This window comes from Pipistrellus hanaki, assembly GCF_964339955.1.
Source record: "Pipistrellus hanaki genome assembly, chromosome: 6".
Taxonomy (NCBI): Eukaryota; Metazoa; Chordata; class Mammalia; order Chiroptera; family Vespertilionidae; genus Pipistrellus; species Pipistrellus hanaki.
Genome location: NC_140508.1, coordinates 59088952 through 59106868, shown reverse-complemented (window position 1 = coordinate 59106868; position 17917 = coordinate 59088952). Strand labels below are relative to the sequence as shown.

At 36.1% G+C, this 17917-nt stretch overlaps 1 protein-coding gene and 1 pseudogene across 5 annotated transcripts in view; both read right to left on the bottom strand.

Moving 5' to 3' along the window:
* Nucleotides 1-638: 638 nt before the first annotated feature.
* Nucleotides 639-1771, bottom strand: LOC311624848 (sodium/hydrogen exchanger 9B1-like; annotated as a pseudogene). Its single transcript has 2 exons — nt 1716-1771; nt 639-1326 (listed from the first exon to the last, which is right to left on the bottom strand). The product of its transcript is annotated as a sodium/hydrogen exchanger 9B1-like (transcript).
* Nucleotides 1772-1807: 36 nt separating this feature from the next.
* The window catches only part of ARHGAP28 (Rho GTPase activating protein 28), a 120424-nt gene continuing 104314 nt past the window's right edge, over nt 1808-17917 (bottom strand). For all 4 annotated transcript variants that reach the window (XM_084887736.1, XM_084887738.1, XM_084887737.1 and 1 more), the window contains 7 exons: nt 15368-15450; nt 12592-12789; nt 12145-12258; nt 11585-11641; nt 9743-9867; nt 8252-8316; nt 1808-5526 (listed from right to left, as the gene is read on the bottom strand). In XM_084887736.1, coding sequence (XP_084743862.1) covers nt 5432-5526; nt 8252-8316; nt 9743-9867; nt 11585-11641; nt 12145-12258; nt 12592-12789; nt 15368-15450 — 737 coding nt within the window. In that variant the 3' untranslated portion in view covers nt 1808-5431. The remainder of the gene's footprint in view (nt 5527-8251; nt 8317-9742; nt 9868-11584; nt 11642-12144; nt 12259-12591; nt 12790-15367; nt 15451-17917) is intronic.

Below are 17917 nucleotides of genomic sequence, written 5' to 3'. Positions count from 1 at the left end.
GACTGTGTTAAATACTGTAAAGGAGCACAGGCCCTAGTGTATTAATAAGCAGAGCTCTATTTGGAGCTGCGATCAAGATGGCTAAAAGTGCTATTGTCATCACATCCTTTGAATATGGTTCCAAATGGGGTGAGCTGATTCTTGCAGTTTCTAGAGCCAGAGGACCTAACACAGCCTGGAATGTAGCTTTCGGAATCCATGAGAGAGCCATAAATATTTTCTCCTTAAAATTAAAACCAGCAAAAGACATCAATAAAAATGTAAAAGAAACTTAAACCAATAATGCCAAATGCATACAAGCAATAGAAATACTAATAGCATCTGATTTAAGAGCTGCAACAGATACTTCCAATCCAATCAAGCCAAAAAAAAAAAAAATGGGTTGAAAAATATCTCATGCAAATGAAGTAATTTTTTGGACTCCAGTCTTATCTGTGGTCCAATTGACTCCTATAATGAAGGTCAACATTACTGTGCATAATTCTCCAGCTCCATGTATACTGATTGCTATTGCTAAGATGGCAGAAACACACAAACTCAAAATCAGGCATGTTTTCTTAATTGGAAGATTTGTCTGATCTTCACTTGGAAAATATCAAAGAAAAATTTCCAAAAATGTTGCTGTAGCACACCAACAATTATGTTAGGAGATTATGAAGTATGCCACCTCTGGAGAAGACTATGCTGATGAATGTACTGAATCCAGTGATAGCCATGATGTCTTCCAAACTGCTAGCAGCTATTAGTAAGGTTGGAATGCCTTTCTCAGGACCATATCCTTCTCCTTGCAAATGTAGCATGGAAGGGACAACAACATCAGGAGAGATAGCACCTACCACAAAACCTAAAAGAAACCCCCATGCCCAGGGAAAATTCATAAGGAAGATGGAAATAACAGCAGTTGAACATGACTACATGAGGCATAGACCCATAGACAATCTTAAACAAACTCTTTTCAAATGCTTCAAAGCCTGTGGATGGAGTCCAAGTCCAGGTTTTATTAGGATAAGGGTAAGGGCAATATTCCTTTAAGTTGAAGACCACTTTTTACTAGTATGGATGTACTCACTGATATATGGAGCATTCCTAATGGTAAAACCAGCTAATAACATCCCAGAAAGAGATGAAAGTGGAAGCACTGAAGGTATTCTAATGACTCCCAAAAGTTTTCCCCCAATTAGGTAACAATAAAAGACAATGAAGAGTCCAAATAAATTTTCATCAGAGCAATGGCCAGGGTTTGAGATTGACCAGATTGTAAACCATATCATAAAAAGTAAAACTCCAAAAAATCTGGCAGGAGTAGCAGGGGCTATCAGATCCTTACTGGGGAGAGCACAAAACCAGGGTATGCGCCCTGGCCAGGAATTGAACCATGACTTCTTGGTGCCTGGGTCAATGTTCAACCACTGTACTATACCAGCTGAGCGATTTCTTATTTTCTAATCTTTATGTTTTTTTTCTTGCTTTTTGCATATATAGTAACATGTTGAATTTTATAAACATTCACAAATGGGTATTGAACTTTGTCAAATGTTTCTTCTGTAAGAAAAAATTAAGCTCCTACTAAAAGCTTGTGCAGACAGAGCATCATCAAATTTGAGAAAGAGTGCTTACTTATTCAATCTATCCCCTACCCACAACCACCCAGCATGACTGAGGTGTATATGTGGATTCTGAATAAGATCACCACCTGGTTAGTGACAGAGACTTACAGGGCCCAGACACAAACCGCCCGACGTTCAAGCTCCTGTTCTTTCATCAGCACCATGGTGGCGGCAGGGTAGTTAAATATAAGAATTCTCATAGCAATGCTTTTATTTTTTTTATTTTTATTTTCATTAATAAAATGCATACATATTATACTGAACAATAAAATCTGATGGGACAGAAGAATCATCAACTTTTAAGGTGGGAGACAACATAAAACATTGGCATTCCTTGTGACATACCATTTTTCAATTAAATCACAGTTTTAGAAAATAGTTGAAAAATGCCTGAAAGAAAACGTGTTATTTTAAAGTTAAGGTGCATATGTATGTAAACCTAATGAAAATGCTTGAAAGAAACATTTCAATCCATGTTACATAATTTTTTTAATTAAGTGATATATTTATGAAAAAGAGTTGAAAATGCCTATCAGAAACTAGGAACTATTCAATCCCACAATTTATAATCTTTTCAAGCATGTGATACATTTGTGAAAAATAGTTGAAATATGCATGATAAAAGAAGGGTCATGCTAACCTAATCCTACTCTTCAGTCACTAGCGATAGAGGAAAAGCAGTTGAAAAATGCCTGCCAGAAGAGATGACTATTAATCCCTACACTTGAAAACCTGCATCTCAGTATGATTAAACACACCAAACAATGACCAAGGGACAAGAACTCTCTCAAAGCATACCAGATAACAGTTACAGAGTACTTTTGGCTTCAAGCTTTTGCTAAAAATATTTTACATTATTAAATGTATATTATTAAGTGTACACTGAAAGCTAACTGAAGTGACAAATAAAACGACTCAGGGGCAGTTTGTAACAAAAGTTGTTAAAGTCCATTAATTTTTTCCCAAGAAAGGCAAGTGAGGTAGTTTATACTGTGTATACATTATAAAGAAATTAACATTCCAGTTTGCTTGAAAGTCATCACTCCAAAAATTATATCCCCAAGTGAGCTGCGTAGCAAAGGGATCCTCCTTTGCAGAATAAAGGAAAAAGTGAGCCAGTTCTAGTGAGTGTGTGTGTGTAAATGAATAAGTGTTCCTAAAATGTTAATTTTCTCTAGTTCTTTCCTAGATATTATTTTCCTAACTGTACACCAAGGGCAGTAGGGGTGAGGTGGGGTGTGAAGGTATTAAAAACAGAATTTAAAAGCCCAGTCTGATGGCTTTTGTTTGCAAATATACTACTCATTTTTACAGATTGCCATAACTATTTTAAAACAGCTTTTGATAAGGCAAGACTAGTTTTTCAATACTTATGTGGCATGCATTTTTAAATTTCAATTGTAAGGGTTTGTTTATTCTTTAAAGATAAAATTAGTAAAAACAAAAAACAAAACAAAAAACAAAAACCTCTTTATTCACATAAAATTCGTCTGTGTGTCTACTGAAAATTCTTCTCTAATCAGTTAGCCCTATGACTAAGAATAAAAGTTATCATTGGATAATGCTATTGGTATTGACGTGGCCTTCTATATAATACAATTATTTGAAAGTTGTCACACATCCTTGAATACATTAGTGATTAATTTAAAGTAATTGACTCAGTTAAGTCTCTGACCTATGAAAACACACAAAGTGGCTAAGAAATTCAGAAACTTACTGTTTTTACTTGTCATCTGTTTGCTATTTATTTAAAACTGATGACAAGTGAGGTAAATCTTGAAATCCTTAGAACTTCTGTATAGGTTCTAATGTATTTGCAGTCAAAAGAAATGAAAATTCCTAAATAAAAAACTGAATGACTAGATGCATGGATTTTCTATATAAACAATTTATTCTAAATAATAAGAAATACAATGAGATAAATCAATCATTATTTTCATATATACATAGAAGTGTAAGGTAGTTAATTTGAAGAATTTCTTCCATGTGTGTAGGTATATATTACTGCCATTTTATGTCTTGGAACTTAGCAATAACATCAAGTGAAATGTTTATTCCTGTTGTTTAAATTGCAAAAATGATAAAAGCATTTTTTCAGACTCTTGAAATTCATTATGTAAACTCATATGTCATCAATTACCCACATACCAAAAGCTAATGAAATGTAAGTCTAAACTTACAGAACATGCTTCTTTCCTAATGCGTTTTCAGGAAAAGGAAATGAGAATTCTCAAACAAATAAAATGAATAGATATTTGAGTTTTCTACAAAAATGTAACAAAATCTTAATGACCAGAAACTGAATTATCTACATGTAGAATATAAGCAATGTTTTTATAGACATCAAGGCATAATGCAGCATATAAAAATTTCTTATATATGTGGGCTTTAATTATTATCACATTATGTTTTGAGACTTGGTAAGCAGATATGTTTTCTGCAATTGTGAGCAATTTTGTCTCTTGTTTGAACTGCAAGAGAGTCATAGCTCATTAAAACTGATATAAAGGCAACAAAATACCAATCTGGGGATTCTAATCCAAAGCATGTGGGATAAATGAGACGTCGGCCCCATTTCTAGCTCACCCCAGAAGGAATATATCTGCATTCTCAAGATGAAAGGCAGAGCTGTCTGACCCTTCTGCATATTTTAGATTTGCTTTCAATTACAATCCCGGGGACTGTGTGTTTTTATCAATTTCAGGTCTAAAATGGCTCCACAGGATCTTGATAGTGAGACAGTTTTCCGCTTACAAAATATGCATCTGATTTAAAAACCTGATGCTAATCCCTAGTGCTTGGCCATGACTATGATTGATGAACAGAAACAAAACCTGCTTTTACAGCACAAAAATCTGAATGTAACGGTATTTTTAAGCACTCTTGGATAAAGACAGTTCTGTATTTTTGAGCGGGGGGGTTGCAGGAGTGACTATCTACAGTTGTAAAATATAAAAAGTGATATGTTTGATCAGAAAAGGAAATCAATGCCCGGCACCTGGAAAGCTATTCATTGAGCACCATAATCATGAAGAGAAAAATAGAGGCTCTGTGACTTTTGACTACACAGAAGGTTATGAAAACACAAGAATACCCTTTGTCAAACTAAGCTTGCCTAGGGGGCCCTGTGCTCATAAGGGAATAAGCTTTATAAACGTAAGTTTTCACCAGTCCAAGAAAAAGAAATGTTCATTTGCACCAGAATGCTGATTATCATGATACAGTACAACGTACATAATAGTACAGTGTCTTTAAACAGAAGTGTCTCCTTCTCCAATTCAGGAGTAAGTCAGAGCATAAATAGTGTAGTGTAACTTTAGAAACTGATTCCACTGGAAAGTAGAGCTGAATTATTGTATAGAGTGGAAGTTATTTCTGGCATTCTTGCTTAAACAGAACAATATATGTAATATATAGCATCAGTATAAAAAAGTCTTTTTCCCCATCTCTTGTGTTTGGTAGCATTTGCTACACAGAGAACTGTTTCTTATCCTTAGATACAGGATCAAGTTCATTTCTGCTGTAGCCAACAGACTAGCAATGGTCAGAATTACTGTTCTCGTTGGGTCTCTCTTCAGAAGGATCATGACTTCTTACTTGCACCCTCATTAGGGACTGTCATGAGAAAGCTTTAGTTCAAATGGTTAGCCGTATCCTCTTCCATAGTTCACGCTGACAATGCTGGGAGACACCACTTAGGCTGAGAAACACCACGAGGGTTATAGGAACAATCATGTCAAAAGCAGCCTTTTTCATTAACCCCCCTACTTAATGTAGAATTTTCTTGGCATATTAAACATAACAGCTGCCATTTTAAGGGTATTTCAAAAACTTGATTGGGGTTTAATGACCCATTCTGCTTGAGGATTTACATGATATACATCCAATATGTAAGCTTCTGGATCCAAGCAATGCTGTCCTAAGGAAAGAGAAAATCAGAGCATGTTTTTAAGAGTGAACACTTCTGAGTGTGTGTGTGTGTGTGTGTGTGTGTGTGCGCATGTATGTGTGAGTTTGTAAGGCCTCAATAAGGCTAATATAGTTCTCTTAGCCAAAAGTAAGTACACTAAGCACTTTCCTTACCATTTTTAGAGTTGAGCATGTTAAGTTATGAAATACTGCCATGCCCTTACTGATCACTGGACAAGCAATAAACAAAATATATAATGAGACAAAAAATTTATATGGCAAACGTCAGTGTACTTACACAAATCTAGAAAGGATAGTCCACTACTGTAATTATATGTGCTATGTTTTTATATGACTGGCAGCACTGGCTTGTTTACACTGGCATCACCACAAATACATGACTAATATGTTCGGCTATCTATGACAGCTATAATGTCACTAGGCATTGTAAGAATTTTCCTGCTCCAATATAATCTATTGGGACCACCATCATATATGCAATCAATTGTTGACCAAAAACATGACTATAGATACATTTTTTTTTTTTGGTAGATACATTTTAAAGATTCCTATCAAAGCTTGCCTGTCTTCCTTCCTTCCCTCCTTTCCTTCTTTGTTTCTTCCTGGCTGTTAAGTACTTAAAAATAAATCCCATGCGAAGTTGTGGAAAATACAGTCATATCACCACAGGCAAAAATTGTTTCCTAGACTCACCACATCTATTAGCAACAATATGGCAAGGACTTGTTTCAATTATAAAATGATCATTTATGTAATACAAGTCCTCTAATGGTTTTACAGATAGTAACTTGACCAGGAATAGAGAAGATTAAAAAGCAAGTTCATTTTAATTTCTTTATGATGGATGCAATGCCCATAGGCAGAAGATCTGGAAATAACAACAAAAAGATCATTCTAAGTGATGAGATACATGTGAAAAATTTTATATACAGTGTGTTTGAAATGCATATTAAATTCTCAGGCAAAATTACCAAAATCTGACTGCTTGTTTGTGTCATTCATTTACCAAAGACTTTTTGAGATTTATTATGTTCCAGAAACGGTTCTCGGGCTGGGGCTACAGCAATGCATCTGCTTGAGGATTTACATAATATACATCTTATGGATGCTTATATTCTAAAAGTGGTAAAAGCAATCAGTAAATGGGCTAGTATAACGTAAAGCAAGTCTGGTAGTGATGAGAACATTAGAGAACAACCAAGCGCAGAAGGAACATAGTGAAGATATAATCCAGGAAGATCTCATTGAAAAGGTGATATTCATCAAAGGCCTGCATGAATCAAGGGAGCAAGGAATGAACAATCTGAAAGAGAGTTTTAGGCAAAAGTCAGCAAATGCAAAGACTCAAAGCAGAATGTGCCCAGTGATTGAATACACAAGGTTGGTGCTTGAGGGAAAGTCTGGATGTAAATGTGAGAGGCATCAACATACAGGTATATTCAAAGCAATGAGATAAATTGAGCTTCCCAAAGAAGTGTAGATAAAGAAGAGGTGGAAGGACAGAACCCTACAGCTTTCTAATCTTAAGAGGCTGAGAGGATAAATAATGAGCACAGGACATCCATGAATAGCCAGCGTAGTGGAAGGGAAGCCCGAAGCTTAGGTTGTCTTTGAGACCAGATGAAATGTTTTTCAAAGAAGGGAAAGATCAACTCAGGTAGTTATAAAGACAGGCTGAATTGTTGGACTTCACAAGGTAAGAGTTCTCCGGTGATCTAGACAAGAGAGCAATTTTGATTTAAGTGTTGAAAGCTAAAGCGTGACTGGAGTGGTTTCAAGAGGGAACAAGAGGAAGAAATGGAAGTTTAGACAACTGATTCTAGGAGTTTTTGCTGTAAAGTAGAATAAAAATGGGCATTGACTGGAAGGGGATCAAGAGAGAATTTTGTAAAAATGACAGACATGCCCTGGCTGGTGTGGCTCCTGGCATGCACTAAAGGTGGCTGTTCTATTCCTGGTCAAGACACATGCCTGGGTTGCGGGCTTGATCCCCAGAAAGGAGGTATGCAAGAGGCAGACCATTCATGATGTTTCTCATCCATGTTTCTCTCTCTCTCTCTTACTCCTTTCCTCTGTCTCTCAAATCAATAAAAATCAAATTTAAAAAATGAGAGACATTACCAAATTTTTATGTAGATAGAAATGATGCAGTTGGAGGGAAAGTTGATGATACAAGAGAGAATGGGGGAATACCTGGAGCAAGGTCCTAACTGGGCAAGGGGACATGAATGGAAGAGTTGGCCTTAAACAGAAGCACAGATATTTCCTCTGGACTGTGAGGAAGGCAAGCAGAAGACACAGACACAGAAGATATGGGCACAGAAGAAAGTAGAGGGAATTTTCTTTAAGTTCCTTTTTCACCATCAGGGAAACAGGAAGAATGAAGTTGGCTGCTAGTGAAAATAGAGAAGTTAATTAAATGTTTCATGGTGTTCTTTCCTTTTTCATAAATCTCCAGAAAGAGATTTTCCAACTTTGAGGCACATTTAAAAGATCTAAAAGTCTACTCTATATAAACTAAAATATTCACATTTAAATTCTAAAAATGTATTAGGAAAGTCATACTGTTTTCACATAAGATTAAAAAATCAAAAAGTCACTGATTATGAGTTTATATATAAGAAACTTATAAAATATAATGTTATAATAATAGCATCATATTTCTTTTAGAGCAATCAGAGAATTTAGGAATGAAAATGTTAAAGAATCCTTACCTATATTTCCTCCAATTTCATATAACCTTTGGTTCTGAATTTTAATGCATTCTGAAGAACTGTGACTAAAAAAAAGAGAAAACAACGTAAGTTTAACCCTTTCATAATCGGAGGTTAATCTGTAGATTAAATAACCATGGCAACAAACAATTTATCCTGCCTTGAGTAAAACACACCCCACAAATCATTATGACTGAAGTTATGATAAAAACAACTTTGTGTTTGACACAGACAAGCATTTGAAGCACCCAGAGGATGGATGCTATGGAGCTTCCACAGCCACTGGAGCCCATTTATCCACAACTGTCAGCTCCACTTAAGGGAGGTAACTGCTACTGACATATCACATGGGCCAAGAGCAGCTGGGTGCTCCATTATGCCTAGTCATTGGTCCCATCACTCTTAGTTCAAAAAAGTCAGGTTTCATTTCCATATTTGCCAAAAACTGAATGGGATTCTCTCCTCAGCCCATGTCACATTTCTAAGGTTGGCTAATTAATGCTTAGCTACTGTCTAACATTTCATTGCATGACTTTGCCTTATAATAAAAGCAAGTCAGAGAAAATGATTGCCCAATGACATTTTTCTACCCCAGCCTAGAATGCTGGGGTAGAAGAGTCTGGAAAGACCATTTCTGATCTCCATCCCACTTCAGGAATGACTTTCAGCTTGATTTCTCCAAAAATATTGTTCTTACTCTATCATGAGGAAGAATATGTACATTCTCATTTGTTTAATTAAACTTCTTGATATAACTGTAAATTTGCATGTAGTTGTAAGAAATAATACAGACGGATCTTATGTATCCTTTACCCAGTTTCCTCTAACGGAAAGTGTTTAAAGACTAGTGCAATATCACAACTATGTTGCTAAGTGATTCAGTCAAGATATGGAACATGTCCTGGCTAGTGTTGCTCAGCAGTTAGAGCGTCAGCCCACACACATAAAGTTCTCAGGTTCAATTCCCAGTTAGGCTGGCAGGCAACCAATCCATCCATGTGTCTCTCTAACACTGATGTTTCTCTCTCTCTCTCTCTTTCTCTCTCTTGCCCCCCTACCCCCCGCCTCCTTCCCTTCTACTTTCTCGAAAAATCAATGAAAAAATTATCTTTGGGTGAGGATCAACAACAACAACAAAGAGAGTACACTTCCATCACCACGAGATCCTTCCTTTCCCCTTTATAGTCACCCCTACTCTCTCTTCCTGTCCCTATCCATAATCCCATCTGCTATCCCTCTATCCACATTTCTATAAATTTGTCACTTGAAAATGTTATGGAAATGGAAATGGAAATGTGCAGTATGGAATTCTTTTGTATTAGTTTTTTTCCATGGGTATAAATCCCTAGATATTCATCCAAGTTGCTGACTTTTATTGCTGAGTAGTGGTTCCAATTTTTCAAAAAGGCCAAATTCGTAAATTCCTGAAAAGTTACTCTCTGATAAAAATTCATCATCTTTGTACAGAGACCTTTATTCACATTTACTCACCTGTTCTCATATTGAAATTTTGCCAGTATGTCTTTGGCTTTGGTTTGACTACTGAGCTGAATGGCCATGGAAACCTTCGAGAGACGTGGAGCATGGACCCTTATGACACCTTCTGGCACATCAGACTGACAATGAGGAAAAATTCAGTACATTCTGTCAAACTAGGATGAACATCAATCAGTTCAATTATTGCACTTAAGAGATACAAAAACCAGTGGCACTCTGAACTAGAAAAACAGGTAAAAAGGACTAATATTTAACCAGAATGAAACACTGCTTTCTTTTTAACAGGAGATTCAACACTTAACCTGGAATTTTACTGTCACCACAAGCTTACGTCATATATAATGCCTTAAAAATCTTGAGAGGATTAGAACTGAGTTATAACAAAACAACTAAAGTTCCTATTACTGCATTTCCTTGAACAATGTTCTAAATAAGCCTACTATAAGCAGAGTTCCATATTTCAATATATTTTAATATCAACCTGAAAAAGTCAAGGATCGATTAGGAAATATGTCTTTTTAAATATCCCTTTGCTTTAGGCAGCCCAAAGATAACTCCAGATGGACACTTGAGACTTGATCCATGTGTGCTAATAACACTGTGAAGGGCAGACATGGACTGCTACTGGGAAAGAGAATGTCTCTGTTTTATGTAACAGAATTGGCTTGGGGACTCCCATTTAAATGTTAAAAAATGTTGCTCTCTAATCAATAGAAATTTCTGTTTTGTCAGGATTCACTGGAAAATTCCTTTGTTTCAAAATTCTGAGTGTTTTAATGATTAATTCTCTAACTAGAGATGAATAGAAACAAGTTTCTATTTGTTTGAGGGTCTGGCTACTCCTCAGGTAAATCTGTATGTTCTCAAAAGGTGAAATTGTTGATGTATATTTATGTGAATTGATTCAATATTTACCCTAGACAGGATATTAGGTGTTAAATTGCATCCCCTACAAAAGTATGTTGAAGTCCTCACCCCCAATACCTGAGAATATGACCTTATTTATAATGTCATTGCAGATATAATAGCTAAGATGAGCTCATACCAGAGTAGAGTAGACCCTTAACCAGGTGTGACTGGTGTCCTTACAAGAGAAGAGAGAGGGACACATACACAGGATGAATGCATATCAAGGCAGAGGCGGAGGTTGGAATGCGCTGACAAGCTAAGGAATGTCAAATACTGCTGGCATTATGAAAATCTAGAAATGAAGTCAAAAATAGGTTCTGGTTTCATGGCCTTTCAGAATAAATCAACCAAACTAATTCTTTGACTTTGGACTTTTAGCCTCCAGAACCGTGGGGAATGAATTTCTATTGTTTTACTAGTAAGTCTTCCAGTTTGTGGTACTTTGTTATGGCGGTACTAGAAAACGAATACAATTTTTAAATAGGGTTGATCTTTATAGGACTATTCTACCGTTCCCAGCAGAACCAGGAGAACATGGTAGGAAATGTACACACAAGATTTAGACTTGGAATGGGGCAGAGTGAACTTGCTGTGTTGCAGCCAAGACTGAATTCTTAAGCTACCCTTGTTCATTTTCATGCCCCGCCCCTTCTAGCTCTCCAGAAGCCTCCATAAGATAAATTCCATACCCCTAACATTATCGAACCTGTGATCATAAAAAATCACATTTCCTTCTAATTTCCATTTGTGTGGAGATGCCTAACTGCACATTTTGAATCATCATTTAGTTATGCTACAAAAAAAAATGTCAAGTTTGAAGGTTATATAAAGACCAAAATTATACACAGATATTCTGGATGTAGCCAGGGAATACTATGTAGGAAGTTAATAATCACAGATTAAAGGAAATTATTTTTTCCCCCTTACCATTCTTCTTAAAGAGGGTGATTTTTGTAGTACCTTTGAAGTCTTGGGGCTTGTAACCTAAATAAAACACATTTAGTTTTTAGGATTAATGTTGGAAAGACATGCATATGCTGCTGTTGAAAGTACAAACTGGTACAATCTTTATGGAAAATATTTTGAAATATTTACCAAATTATAAAAGAAATATATACTTTAATCCAGCAATTCCAAAGCTACAAATTTATCCTACAAATACTCTTCATTTTTGAGAAATGACAGAAAACAAGTTTATTCACAGGTGTAAAACTCTTAATAGCAAAAGACTGGACACCATCTAACTGTTCAATAATATGGGGTAGCTTAAATAAATTATGATACGTCTATGAAATATCGTGCAAAAGAAGCAGAGAAGAAGGCTTTGTGGACCGATGTGGGATAATCACCAAGATGCGGGACAGTGTTTTATGTGTGTTGTATCATTCATGGTAAAGGGGGGAGGACATTTACTCATATCTGCTTGTATGTGCACAGTTTTCTCCAGAAGTAAAAACTGTAACACTTGCATCCTTGTTTATTATTACCTCTCGTTCTATGGTCTTCCTCCTTAGCAACTTTTTGACACTTGGGAGCTGCTTCTTTAACAACATGGTGGCCTCATTCATTCTTCGGACTTGGTTGATTAAGAAAGATGGGACCTGGAGAAGAAAAATAGCTTGACCTGAAGGAAAACCCTCGAATTAAACCTTCCCACTAGATTCTGTCTTCAGTTATGATAATTTATAGCCACTCAGTGTACTGTGGCATTTGTCCTTGTAAAAATTAGAAAAAACTATTAGAATTCATATTTAAAAAGAGAGGACAAGTTCAGGAGCAGCTCTCAAAAAAAATGCCTAATGATATTACAGGTAACCTGGGATTATATTCTCATATTTCCTCCCTGTGACGAAGGAGGCATTGCTTCCTCATGGAGCTGTTGTTTCCTGGGTGCTGGTAAACTTCAAAGTACATTAAGGTTATCTATTACTCACCTTCCACAGAATTTTCTGGTAGTTAAGCATTAGGCGGATGATGTGGGCTGCAGTGTTTGCTAAGCGTAATTCTTCATAGTCAGAATGCTTGCTTCTACTGAAGAAAAGGTTTGGTGCCATTATAGTAGAAATATTCCACATGCTCATTCGGTTCTTTGATTCATTGGCAATCACTTTATTAAAGAATGTCATGAGGGCCTAAAAAGATACAGCATTGTGTCACACTGATGTAAATTATTAAAAAGCACCAATGATCATCTTCATTTATTTCTGTACCCATTTTCTGTGCCTCGGGAAATTGTCAGATTATTCCCCCAAGTACAGAATGGCTAAATGTCATGCTCCCCTTTGATTGCTTAAAAGTGCTGATGAGAAATGTGAATAGTTTTTATGAAATTTGTTATTGTGGAATCTCTATAAACAATACTTTGCACTATCTTTTCTTTTATCCTAAATAAGTTTGATAAATACTAAAATTAAGTAGTAAACTAGGACTAAAAAATGCTGTAACTCAAAAAAGATAAATAACATGCAATGCAATTTCATTTTGAAGAAAATTCTAAAACAAAAAACAAAACAAAACAAAACAACACCCTGAAAACATTACTATTAAAAACTACCGTTTTCTTGGGAAAGGAAAAATCCATTTTTTTAAAAAACGAGTATCTCATTCCTCAGGCCAAATATAAACACAATTGAAAAAATTTTAAATTTTACTTAGTGGATATCAGTTTTTCATTGTTTTTCAATTTTGGAATCTTCAGTAGACCAAAGGAAAAGGCTTACATGCCACTGTTTTAAAATGCTGTTTTAAAGCTTTGAGAAAGCTTAACAGTTGGGCTAAGCCAACAAAGTATAAATGTTTATCAGACCTTCTGAAATTCACCAAGAGGACTGAAGGGAGATGCTTTTTAGTTTCCCAGGTTTGAATTCTGCTATACTATTTGTAATGAGAAAATGGACAGCACATAAGAATAATAACAGTTAACATTTATCTGAGCCAGGCATTATTCTTAGTACTATATATATCTCCACTGATTTTACATATTTCAAAATCTTGTGTGGTAGGTACCATTTTATAGATGAGAAATTAAGGTGGAAAAGGATTAATAGCTTTGTAAATCATCAGTTCATTAAGTAGCAAAGCCAGGATTTGAACTGAAGACATCTGATTCTTGAGCCAGAGCTCTTGATCTTTATGTACACCACACCAACTTCAATCTTAGTTCTAGTCACAATTTAGAATGGGAGAGAGAAAAGAGGGGGCTGGGGGAAGAAAATTGGGAGCAGGGAGTGGGGGAGAGAAAGAGAGAGAGAGATTCTTCACAAGTTCTGTAATGTTTTTTGAGGATCTTCTGTTAGAAATGTATTGAATTTCCTGATAATTACTACAATCTCAATTATATGAAAGGATAGATGATATTTTGACTGAGATATCTGATACCTGATGCATTTTTTTTTTTTGATAAAAGATTATTGCTTAGCCAAAGCCGGTTTGGCTCAGCGGTAGAGCATTGGTCTGTGGACTGAAAGGTCCCAGGTTCGATTCCAGTCAAGGGCATGTACATTGGTTGCGGGCACATCCCCGGTAGGGGGTGTGCAAGAGGCAGCTGGTCAATGTATCTCTCTCATCGATGTTTCTAGCTCTCTATCTCTCTCCCTTCCTCTCTGTAAGAAAATCAATAAAATATATATTTTTTTAAAAAAGATCATTGCTTATACAAAGTAAAAAACACACACAACAAAACAACTAATAAATTCCAGCTTTTGAAAAATTATGAAATTGTATTAGAGAAAGTTCTTATGCCATAGCCAACCCTCATCTTTGTGTTGAGGATATAATTAACATATAATTAATGTGGGAGGAAGGGTCCTCATCAAATTAAAATGTCTGATAAGAGGCAGCATTAAGAATCATATTTGTTTTTAGCATTATGTTTACTGGTCTCAAAATTATTGGCTCTTTCTAACTCATCTAACCTCATTTCAAAGATTCTCAACACCTATTATATTTATATAACTAATGCCCTATTGGCCTATTGTATACAGAATCACTATCAAAACAGCAAGAGAAACTTTGATTTTTTACCAACATACAGCAACAAAATGAATTTGAAATAAAGGGAGGGATATTTGGGATGAAGAACTATGGAACAAGATTCTATCAAATGTTCTATCACAAGTTAATGGACAAATCACTTTCTGAGTTTAATTTTCCTAATCCATAAAATGACAAGTTCCTATCTTGTAACCTCTAAAATTCAGAGATTGTAGAATTCTTTAAATTGAATTTTCAAATATTAAGGCATGAACATTTAAAAAAATTAAATCACTGATTTCAAAATTCCTCCCCAAGGACACTCCTCAGATCTTTTGCCACTAGACTGAGGTGGGCAGCTGAGGACCAGCAATTAGAGTTATAATTTACAACTTACATAATATTCTTGTTTATTTCTGACATTATTCTACTTAAGTCTTCCATGTTTGCTTTTCCTAATCCTAATATGAACCCTCGCCCAGGGCCTGGCACATGGTAGACATTCAATATCTAACAAATTGAATAAATGAAACTGAAATGTTCAAAGAAGACTCCAGGGTTTATATTCTATCTTATCTTCCTCCGGAGAACAGCGATGGGGTCAGGGGAGGGAAACAGGTTTGCAGCATGCTCGGCCTGTTTTTCACTTGCTTATCATCTGTTTTTCACTTTTCCATCTGAGCCATTTCCTCGGATCAACAAGAGCCACCGACAAACCATGAGGTCAATACAACATACCTGAGCTGTGTCTCTGTTGGCATCAGGCAGAGCCATGACCATGAGGTGTAAAGCTTGAAACTGTACTTTGATGTGAGGCCCTCCTAACAAGAAAACAGAAATAACCACTCATTTGGAACACGGCTGATGTATTCTGACAGCATTCCTCGCTAACATCTGGTGGCAGAGGAGGGCTCCTGACAGCTCTCGGTGGTAAGGACTCTGTTTTTGTGCCCAACAAATTTGTTCTTGTGGACAGTCTATCAGCTCCCCTCTCACATCCCATGATGCCACTGTAGAGGCAGGTGGCCAAGATCCTCAAAATAATTCTGGATTTGTACTAGTATAACATTTCCCATTTCAAAGTACTTTCACAGACCTTGCTTTACTTTTATGCTATAAACAGAAGGCTTGAGGCTCAATTCAAGAGAAAATAAATCTTTTTTCCACATAAAGAAGCAGCTAAATAGAATTATTAGGAACATGTGCCATATAAGCGGCTTCCAATCCAGTAAGTACTGCTTAGTCCTTGAGTGACTTTGGGCAGGCTATTTCACCCCTAGTTGCTTCTATTTTATCATTTGCAAAATGTAACTTTTGGGCTGTTATAAAATTTAAATGACTTAAAACTCAAACTCAAAATGGAGTAAAGACTTATACAAAAGACCAGGAACCACAAAAATCCTAGAAGAAAGCATGGCATTGGGTCCTTGACATATGTCTGTCTTGATGATGAATTTCTGAATCTGACACCAAAAGCAAAAGCAGCTGAAAGAAAAATTAACAAATAGGACTATATCAAACTTAAAAACATTTACCCAGGAAAGGATACAATCACAAAATGAAAAGGCAACCTGCTTAAGGTGAGAAATATTTGCATATCATTACATCTGTGAACCATTATATATTAAGGGGCAAATATCCAAAACATAAAGAACTAATACAACTCAATAGCAAAAAACCCCAAACAATCTGATTTAAAAATGGGCAGAACAGTCATTTTTCCAAAGACATATAGGTGGCCAACAGGTACAAGAAAAGATGCTCACCATCATTAATTATCAGGGAAATGCAAATCAAAACACAATGAAATGTTACCTCACACCTGTTAGAATGGCTATTATTAAAAAATACAATAACAGGTGTTGGCAGGAATATAGAGAACAGGGAATCCTTGTGTAGAGTTGGTGGGAACATAAATTGGTACAGCCACTATGGAAAACAGTATGTCGGTGCCTCAAAAAAATTAAAAACAAATGTGTCATATGATGCAGCAATTCACTTTTGAGTATTTATCCTAAGAAAGAGAAAACACTAACTGGAAAAGACATATGCATCCCAGTGTTCACTGCACCATTATTTACATTAGTCAGAATATGGAAACAACCCAACTGTCCAGTAATAGGTAAATGGAAAAAGAGAATGTGTTACACACACACAAACACACACACACACACACACACACACACACACACACACAGTGGATATTATTCACCCATAACAAATGAAATCTTGACATTTGCAATAATATGGATATACCTTGAGGGCATTGTGCTAAGTGAAATAAGTCAGACAGAGAAAGACTAATAGCATCTGATCTCCCTTATCTGTGGAATCTAAATCTAAAAAATACCCTCCAAAAAACACCTTTTCAAAAAAAACCAAAAAAACAAAAAAAACACAAATTTATAGATACAGTGGACAGCTTTGGGAAAACCCCCAAACATTACTGAAACCTACTTAAGAGTTTGTGATTTGGGCAATTATATGAAATCCATTTATAAATGCTCAAATTATACTTAAGTGGGATTGTGATCTATGCCCTATCTTTATAGATTTTCCTGGGTTGAATAATTACAGAAATGGCAAGATTTTGTTACCTATTGAGTCTCTCAGGGGATTTTTTTTTTTGCCACCAATAATTTTGAAAAGTTTGGACCAATTTGTCGTTGCCCTTGTGTATGCTTTATGAAGTATGTGGAATAAAGTGCTGGACATTCACTTTGGTGCCGCTGGGTACGTGTTTTGGGAATGTCCCATCCATTGCTGTGTAAGAGACAGTGTTGAGATATCTTCTATTATATGTAGGGACAGACTGTTACATATGAATTAATACCTCTTATTAAAGTATGGATTCATGAAATTAGAGAGAAAACCTTTTAATACCAAGAGCAACAAGATCAATAAAAGGTGCTTTTGTGCATAGTGGTTTATGGATAGATGTTGGGAGCCATCAGAGTTGATACAAGCAACTCCATCTTAGAAAATACAACTCCATCTTGGGAGTTAAGTTTCCAACTCCTCTTACAACTCACAGTCACCAGAGATCACGTGGTGCCCTGCGGTTTGGCCAGAAGCTAAAGATAACCTATCGCTTAAGACACATCCTGCTCCGGAAGATCCCTACAACGTCCCCTCCCTGATCCTCCCTCCCATAGTTTGCCCCGCCGTGGAATGTCCCCGAGGCAACCTCCCACTACAGCCTGTATGTATATATTGCAGCTTCAACAATAAAATTTGAGGCTTGATCAGAACCCTGTCTTGCCTCCATTTCTTCGCGTCTCCTGTCCT